Raw genomic sequence first — 9,414 nt, forward strand, 5'->3', positions numbered from 1 at the left:
CTTTTGGGCAATTTTATCGTCTGGTCGTATCGTATCAATTCCTGAAGCTGTGATTGGTGGGTATTGTTTGGATTTGTTTTAATTAGTTAATGTTTATTTATTTATTTTTTAAAAACGTCACTTTTACGCCCTCTCACTCCGTGCATTTTTTACCACACTCCATTTGCTGACGTGGCTGCCACATGACGCTTAATATCCCCTTTTCATATCCTCCCACTGCATATAGTCTTATAACCCTCATGCCACAACCTACATATCTTTCTACCTAAACAGTTTTTACATGTATTTTTGTATCAATATGACTCCTCACCAAACCAAAAAAAATCAACAACAATAATAATAAAAGTTGGTCCAAGATAATTTTCCATAATTAATGATTTGTGGCGCCTCATTATGAAATAAACATTGCTCATGATAATGCAACTTTAGTCATTGAAACCAGCCGATAACACAAACGGTCGTTGTAGTATAGTGGTAAGTATTCCCGCCTGTCACGCGGGTGACCCGGGTTCGATCCCCGGCAACGGCGTCTTAATTTTTTAAAACGTGATTTTAATTGTCAAAATCTTTATTCAGTACTAAATTACCAATGTAAAACATCTGTGCATTGATGCAAAACTCCCCTTCTGTTGGCAGTCTATAGTATCAGTCAAAATGCAATTTGGTGCGTTTGAAGAAGCCCAAATGACATGATTTTCAACCGGAAACAAGTGAACTTGTCAAGGCTGTTAAGTGTCTCTTAGCCTAATTTTAAAAGAGTATTTTGTTGGCCTTTCAAATAATTAAACATGAGTGCATGAAGGATGTCACACTTACATGGCCGCGAAATCCTGAAAAGTGACTGATAGAGTTCAAATGGAACCATTGAATAAGAATTTAGGAAAGCTTCTGCCCAGCTTTTGATAAAAAGAAACGGAAAGCTTTTCAAGATGTTATCATGACGCCTTGTTGGTGTATTTGGAAAGCGATGAACAGCTACATGTTCTCTAATACTCCTTTCACGGTTTCAAAGGTGATGAAAGCCATCAAATCTCTAGGACATCTTTGAATAAAAAATAGGTCGTTGATTAAATGTTAGACTTGAGAAGATTGGTGTAATTTTTCTTTTCAGTTGTTCTTTTGTGGGCTGCTAGCGTCTTGCTTGTTTGCCTTATCAATGAAAGTTGGCCGTTCAAAGATAAAGAAAAATAAATATATAAGAATTAGGAAATCTCCCAAACAGTCGCTCTAAAATCTTCAGATTTCTTCAAGATTTTCTTGAAACCATCCATTCCTATTTAAATTCCCCTTAATCACCATAGCTGATAACAACAAGCACAGGAAGCCCCTTATGAGCATTAGTGCATAACCAATCTCATCCACGACTCTCTGAATCAACATCCGGCGACTTCACCTTCAGTTCCACATCTGCAGTCGCGTTCAAGTTGTCCATGGACAGCTGACGAGGAAAGTGGCAAATCGTTGAGGCTTAATTTTAGACGAAAAAGTATCGTTTAATTTTTTTTAGAAATAAGTATGAAGTTTATTGATCTGCCATATTTAAGACTTTTGAGTAAATATATTAAAAACATTATCCAAATGAGCAAGATTAGAAACTTAGAATCACACAATCTTTAAGCAGCAAACAAGGTACTTCACATCAGTGTTTTAAGAAACAAGACACATTAATAAAACTTCAACACACCACCCTCAAATCGTTCATACTTGGTTCACAAAAGAGCTTCTTTACCACCTGCTTCCCCTTCCATGAGACCTTGAATCACCATACTTGTTGGATCTCCTGTTACCAAACCTCCTAAACACAACAAGATGAAAAAATCAATCAGACTTGTGTAAGATACAAAAATTTATTAGCCATCAACCATGCTCCAATAACTCACCAGTCACTTGACGATCTTGATGATGATGTAGGCTGGTTACTCAAGCTCAATGCAGCTAAACGACTTGCCAATGACCAACTTTGATCAGTGTCTGAATTCATAGGCCATGTAATTGGAAGCATCAAATTCCTGTTGACAGTTACACAAAAAAAAAAAAAAAAAAAAAAAACTGTTTAAAAAACACTAATTTATATCAAATCAACGCTAACTCTTGATCAGAGTCTATATATGTATTCAGACGTACCCTTCAGTGCGTCTTTCCTTGCAGCGGTTAATCATATTTACAGTATAATTCCCATAAACCTTTTCCTTTAACATCTTTGACAGTTCTTCAAACTTATTGGCAGATGACACATCCCACACCTTTAAGACTTGAATGCAAACAGAATCTTGTGCTACAATATCAACCGCCCATATCAAACACAAGTCTTGTGTAACCTTATACTCCTCTATAAGAGTACAACTTCCTTCTGTATTCAATCTACAGTTTCCAGCTTTTTCTGGTTCACGCCAACCGCCCGAAAGTTTGACCAGAAGAGAAACCACTTTGTTACAAATTTCATGATCCGTGAGTCTTGCTACGGTTTTTAAGAATGTGTCACTAAACTTCACCTATAATAAGCCAAATAAAGCCACTTTAAAATGTGTTTGATAGTGATTACATATGACATTTCTCGTTACTAGCGCGCTTTCATACCTGCCATTTGGCTTCTTTGAAAAGTAATGAATCCGTGCTGAATAAGCTATCAAGTTGGCCAAGTTCAGCCAACGCATTCCTAGCAGCTTGAACCAAGTTTTTGTCTTCGCTAGCGTTGTAGAAACAGCCACGATTCTTAGCATCAACAACTAAATGCTTCCAAATAGTTCCACTATTCACCAACGTCGATTCGTTCCCCAATATCCACAAACAATGTCTACAAAAACGATCAAATTTATGAAAAAAGATCTAAAAGAAAAGGCAAACCAGATTAGTTCGTATCTATACTTACCTGGCACGAGTCAATGCCACATTTGTTCTCTGATGATTTGAAAGAAAACCAACAGATCCTTTGCCGTTACATCTCACTGTGGATATAATAATCACGTCCTCTTCGCTCCCTTGAAATCCATCAACTGACCGGACATTTAAAGTGAAACAATTCTCATATCCGGAGTACTTTTGGCCAATCTTCTCCTGTAATGCATTTACTTGAGCCTTGTATGGTGAGATGCAACCAACACTTACCTTTTGTTTTCTAGCAACAGCTTCTGTGAAGACATCAACAAAAGTTAAATGGCTGATAACAAAAAGACATAAAAAAGAAGGAGTCGCGTACGTTTAAAAAGACTTGCAACAATTTCACCAACAAGAGCTACTTCCATGACATTTCTCATACTATGGCTCTGATCAAACTCCTCTTTCGCAGAAGTTACATTTATAAACGAGTACGATCCATACATATTTCCATCTAGAAAACGCTTCTCGTAAGTGTTGCTCTTGACATTTACACCATCCAAGATACTTTTGTTATAAAATTCCCTATTTGGGAACCGGCTTATGGATGGATGCATTCTGTACTGAACATTTAGAAGATGCTTTTTATGCCCAAGTAACACAAGCCTCTCAAATAAGCTCCTTCCAAATTCAGCCTCCTCACAAATCTTATAACACGTTACAATCAGTTAGTTAATACTCTAATACTGAGACCCATAAGCAATAACAATTATAGGCAATGTTGTAGAAGGCGCTAGGCGCTAGTCGGGGGGTGGGGTACTAATGTTGACTTTTACCGCCTACATTGACCGATTTCGGAAAATCCAGGCGGCAGACCTCCGACGAGCTACTAATCGCCGCCTAGAACCGATTTCTACGACATTGATTATAGGTAAAAGGTTCTACATAATATATATATATATATAGGATGTATAGATAAGATGAAAACCTTGCTTTGAACCATGGCTGGAAGTTGTCTTTCATCTCCAACAAGAATAACATGGCGAAGACCGTTGAGCTGCAAAGGTATAACAGATTCACATTCTTTTAGTTGACCAGCCTCATCAATCACAAGAAAGTCCAAAGGTTTTGATTTTTCTGAATGCAAGTTGATGGAGCTTGATGCTGTGCAAAATATCAAACAAGCATTTGCCATACAAAATCTTTTAATTTCATAATCTTCCTTAAATTCTGGAAACTGCAGTGTCTCTTGAAGGTATCTGAGTTTTGAACACTGGAATCTGAAGGCTTCTTTTAACCCTATTTTCATTGCAACTGTTTGTTTTATCGATTTACTGATACTTTTAAGAGAACTAACAAGCTCAACCATTTCTTTTGCTACCTCTACTGATATGAAAGATGTTGGCATATGTGTGTATAAACCTTCGATACAAAATATTAAACGATTTCCAAGAAATTTGAAACCGTTTGTCACAAACTCCTCAAAAGTTAAAAGATCGTGTTTACAATACTTTTCATCTGAATCTTTCTTTGAAGACTGCTCATTTTCATCTTCATTTGTTGCCTTGTTATTTCTACCTTTCTTTTCATCTTTCAAAGTACTTACAATGACTGTCTTCCAATTCTTAGTTTTCAATGCTTTCTTCATATGCGAGTCACTCGACTCCTCTTTTTCAGTACGCAACTTTCCCTCATTGTCATCATCTTCAATGCTGCAATTATCTTTTTCATCATCATCATCATCATCATCATCATCATCATCATCATCATCATCATTCTCACTTTCATCAACTATTAACTTTTCCTTCAAGTACAATTGATATTGTTCCTCGGGATCCTCAAGGAAACGAATCATCCACTCACTGCAACCTTTCCATCCCGATAATGGAGCTAAACAATCAGAAAGAATCTCAACACGTAAATTTAAGTATATATCAGAAAGATCTTCGCATTCGTCTATCTTCATTCTCTCTTTACTCCCATATAAAACTATGTCCCCTAAACCATAAGTATCATATACTAAAGAGTCCCTCACTAACTGCATAACTCGTTTAGTAACTCCTAAAACCGCAATATTTGTTGGAGCACATGTTAGAGTTCTACATTTCATCTTCAGCAGCATGAATAATAACGAACTGATGGTTTTCGTCTTTCCAGTTCCTGGAGGACCCCAGATTAATTTTATCGTATTCTTGTGACCGCAGGCTCTTGAAGCAACACAACTCAGAATAGCAGCTTCTTGTGAGCTATCAAGCTGAAAACGTTTAAGCGCTTCCTTTATCTTATACAAAAACAAGTCTCTAGTTTTATCAAGACAACACTCGACACAACTTTCTTCAACCTGTTAAAAAATTGTATATTGTTAATTTATTTCCCAAAAAAGAAAAACTTAGTTTGAACAAATAAAGAAAAGATATGACTGATATTAATTCTTACAGAATAATCAACTCTCAGCAGTGTTTCAAACATCTTCTTTTTCTCTCCTACCTCTGCGTGAAGTGCTTGCGAAATACGTATATTTGTTGTCAAGTTTGTAAGACACACAACAAAATTTTTTACATCATTCCCAGAACGATCCAGACTGATTGGTTTAGATGATAAAACATGAAGTTCATAAAGTGTATTACTTTTCACCTTCATGCGATGAACTATAGCTACAAGGTAAGACATGTTTGGCCTCTTGAGATCATCCACACATTTTGGTCTTACATCAGTCAACGCGATAAGATCTCCAACCACAGGTTCGTAAGATCCTAGTCGACCTTTTCTAAGCAAAATGGTGTATACCAATGATTTGGGAATGTTAAAACCTTTAGCTGGATGTATATCATAAATCTTGAAGGTAGGACAACGATTGACTCCTAGGATGTTGGATAAAAGATCCGCATGTGTCTCCTCAAAAAGAGGATAGATGAATGAGTTGGTGTATTCAGATACCGAAGAAAATGTCTTAGGAATCTCCGATACCTGTTAAATTAGTACAAGATTCAAAGATGGTAAAAACAGCTTTTTTTTTAATTTTCCGGTGATCTGGCAAAATCATAAGCGTTTCTATGAGGTTTTTAAGCATGTTTTGGTTTCTAGAGAGTCCGCTAGTCCAAGAAGCAGTTTTTTGAGTTTTGTCATGTTAGCATAGTCGATCATGAGTTCGCTTGTCATGTGTATACTTATCATTTTGCTAGATCACCTCGAAATAAAAAAATTAATCGGCAAATATACATGAAAACCAACAAAAATGAATCTAAGATTTCTTGGTATATATACAAACCTTGCCATTGTAGAGATTTCTGTCAAGAACATCACTAAGAGACCAAGAAAAAACCTCGGAAACCAATCGGTTTCCCTTGTTTTCAGGTTTCTTCTTATTAGCTAATGTCATCATCATGATCGTTTAATTTCCCACTTATATGCTTTGCCTTTAGATCCTAAAAACAATATAACAAGTGAAAATGGAACGAAAAGAAGATTGACAGAAAGAAAGTGGACCTTTTAAAGATGTGTGGTGTACCTTAGACTTATGGCCACAATGTTTAGATCAAAACATGCATACAGGTGGTGAAAAATGCAACACTACTTGTGTTCTTATTATAGAGTTAAAGAAGGTGAAAGGGCATGGAATCAATAGACTTGCAGGTTCCATGAAGTCCAAATTATGTCCTACATGAAGCCGTTACAATTTCCCACAAGTTCAAATGATATTTTCCAGTACCATGTCAAACATCTTTTTAGTGTGTCCTCAATACCAAATTCCATAATCATCCCTAAACACATGTATACATCTTTCTTTATCTCTAAACCATTTTTTAAATAGTTAATTAAAATAAATAAAAGTAATTATTTAAGTTAGTTAAACAAATAAAATAACATTTATAAAATAATGACTTTTTAGTTATAACTTTTTACCCAAACCAAGTACGTAAACCGTAGTTCTAAAATTAAAAACAAAATTATATACTAATAAAATTTGAAGCGAATGAACAGTACATATATTAATTAAATATTGATTTAGAGAATATAAGAATATGGGGTATGGGGCGGAGGTTGTGACGTGGGTTGGGTATAAACGCCAAAGTCACCACCTCGGGTGGGCTTGGGTTTCGGCGTGGCCCCTTAGGCGGGGGTTTCAGCCCGGGCGTTGGGCGGGGCTATCAAGATGACATGGCGTGATCTCATTGGCCAAGACAAGTAGCCGTTTGGGCTAGCCGTTTGCCAACGACTATGTGTTTAAAAAAATCTATCAAATATTAGAATATGTGGTATGGGGCGGGGGTTGTGTCGTGGGTTGGGTACAAACGCCCAAGTCACCACCCCGGGTGAGCTTGGGCTTCGGCGTGGCCCCTTGGGCGGGGGTTTCAGCCCGGGCGTTGGGCGGGGCTATCAAAATGACATGGTTGGATCTCATTGGCCAAGACAAGTAGCCGTTTGGGCTAGCCGTTTGCCAACAGCTATGTGTTTAAAAAAAGATTTAGGAAATATTAGAATATGAGGTATGGGGTATGGGGCGGGGGTTGTGGCGTGGGTTGGGTACAAATGCCCAATTCACCACCCCGGGTGGGTTGGGTTTCGGCGTGGCCCCTTGGGCAGGGGTTTCAGCCCGGGCGTTGAGCGGGGCTATCAAGATGACATTGCGGGATCTCATTGGCCAAGACAAGTAGCCGTTTAGGCTAGCTGTTGGCCAACGGCTATGTGTTTAAAAAAAAAGATCTAGGAAATATTAGAATATGGGGTATGGGGCGGGGGTTGTGGCGTGGGTTGGGTACAAACGCCCAAGTCACCACCTCGGGTGGGCTTGGGTTTCCGCGTGGCCCCTTAGGCGGGGGTTTCAGCCCGGGCGTTGGGCGGGGCTATCAAGATGACATGACGTGATCTCATTGGCCAAGACAAGTAGCCGTTTGCCAACGGCTATGTGTTTAAAAAAAATCTAGGAAATATTAGAATATGTGGTATGGGGCGGAGGTTGTGTCGTGGGTTGGGTACAAACGCCCAAGTCACCACCCCGGGTGAGCTTCGGTTTCGGCGTGGCCCCTTGGGCGGTGGTTTCAGCCCGGGCGTTGGGCGGGGCTATCAAAATGACATGGTTGGATCTCATTGGCCAAGACAAGTAGCCGTTTGGGCTAGCCGTTTGCCAACAGCTATGTGTTTAAAAAAAGATTTAGGAAATATTAGAATATGAGGTATGGGGAATGGGGCGGGGGTTGTGGCGTGGGTTGGGTACAAATGCCCAAATCACCACCCCGGGTGGGTTGGGTTTCGGCGAGGCCCCTTGGGCGGGGGTTTCAGCCCGGGCGTTGAGCGGGGCTATCAAGATCACATTGCGGGATCTCATTGGCCAAGACAAGTAGCCGTTTAGGCTAGCTGTTGGCCAACGGCTATGTGTTTAAAAAAAAGATCTAGGAAATATTAGAATATGGGGGTTGTGGCGTGGGTTGGGTACAAACGCCCAAGTCACCACCCCAGGTGGGCTTGGGTTTCGGCGTGGCCCCTTAGGCGGTGGGTTTCAGCCCGAGCGTTGGGCGGGGCTAGCAAGATGACATGACGGGATCTCATTGGCCAAGACAAGTAGCCGTTTGTGCGAGCCGTTTGCCAACGGCTATGTGTTAAAAAAAATCTAGGAAATATTAGAATATGGGGTATGGGGTTGGGGTTGTGTCGTGGGTTGGGTACAAACGCCCAAGTCACCACCCCGGGTGGGCTTGGGTTTCGGCGTGGCCCCTTGGGCGGGGGTTGTATTTGAGGGTAAAAATCGGTGAATACCGGTGCCGAACCGGTACCGAAAATACGTGACGTTTTAGTTTGAGTTACTTTTTGTTATTTGACATGTTTTGTCATTCTTATAGAACAATTTGGTTTAGCGCGCCGCAACGCGCGCGCATAGTAAACAACTAGTTCAAGAAAAAATAGGCAGATTAATTCGGTAGGATTTTTTTTTTCACTTGTCTTTTTCAAGACCAAATAATTTTGGTCGGAAACGGCAGTTTCTTACGGATTTTCAGCGAAAATATTGGTCGGAAACACAACAATTTTCTAGTAGTGTGAAATAGGGATGCGAAGTTGATAAGGAATACCGATATCGTACCATACCAACGTATACGGTACGGTGTTCAGTTTTGAATTCAGATAAATTTTTAATGGTATCAAACCATACCAATATTGACCGAACATATACGGTACATTCAGTTTTGGTTTTAGCTACAATTTGGTATCGGTACTATGCAGTGCGATACGGTACCGATTCGATAGTTACCAGTACTGATCTCTTTTCTAGTGTGAAAACCAAGGTGTTACCTTACAATTTTCCTTTTTTTAGAAAAAAAAAATGTATTGTATATTGCAATTATTATTCACCTTTTCGTTTTTATAACAACGAAGATATAAAGAAAACAAATATGCATGGATTTCACTAGGGGTGTGCAATTAACGGTTCAGAATAGAATCGAACCAAACCGAAACGAAACCATTTAATGCTAAATATAAGAATCGGAACCGAACCGTATTTTAACGGTTCAGGTTCACTTCGGAACCAGGTTAAATGACTCTCGCGTAAACGGTTCACGCCGGAGCCGGTTGTCAATTAGATCTTAGAACTAACAACAAAATAAA

The 9,414-nt window shown here is 39.3% G+C and overlaps 1 protein-coding gene and 1 non-coding gene across 2 annotated transcripts; one reads left to right on the plus strand and one right to left on the minus strand.

Moving 5' to 3' along the window:
• Window positions 1-457: 457 nt before the first annotated feature.
• Window positions 458-529, plus strand: TRNAD-GUC. Its single transcript has one exon. It is a non-coding gene; the product is annotated as a tRNA-Asp (tRNA).
• A 1,050-nt stretch (window positions 530-1,579) lies between these two features.
• Window positions 1,580-6,469, minus strand: LOC110909184. Its single transcript, XM_022154206.2, has 10 exons — window positions 6,323-6,469; window positions 6,083-6,239; window positions 5,251-5,781; window positions 3,803-5,155; window positions 3,197-3,521; window positions 2,870-3,128; window positions 2,578-2,794; window positions 2,125-2,492; window positions 1,881-2,009; window positions 1,580-1,795 (listed from the first exon to the last, which is right to left on the minus strand). The coding sequence occupies exons 2-10, from the start codon at window positions 6,197-6,199 to the stop codon at window positions 1,726-1,728; spliced, it is 3,369 nt and encodes a 1,122-aa protein (XP_022009898.2). The 5' UTR covers window positions 6,200-6,239; window positions 6,323-6,469; the 3' UTR covers window positions 1,580-1,725.
• Between the last annotated feature and the right edge of the window lie 2,945 nt (window positions 6,470-9,414).

Source organism: Helianthus annuus, chromosome 14, assembly GCF_002127325.2.
Source record: "Helianthus annuus cultivar XRQ/B chromosome 14, HanXRQr2.0-SUNRISE, whole genome shotgun sequence".
In the NCBI taxonomy this organism is placed as follows: Eukaryota; Viridiplantae; Streptophyta; class Magnoliopsida; order Asterales; family Asteraceae; genus Helianthus; species Helianthus annuus.

What these genes read in the sequence shown, in the direction of transcription:
- LOC110909184 (XM_022154206.2), bottom strand. Translation starts at nt 6,199, where the DNA reads ATGATGATGACATTAGCTAATAAGAAGAAACCTGAAAACAAGGGAAAC. An exon ending in GTGGCATTGACTCGTGCCAG is followed by an intron (nt 2,795 to 2,869) that starts GTAAGTATAGAT and finishes TCGTTTTTGTAG; the next exon opens with ACATTGTTTGTGGATATTGG. An exon ending in TCAAAGAAGCCAAATGGCAG is followed by an intron (nt 2,493 to 2,577) that starts GTATGAAAGCGC and finishes GGCTTATTATAG; the next exon opens with GTGAAGTTTAGTGACACATT.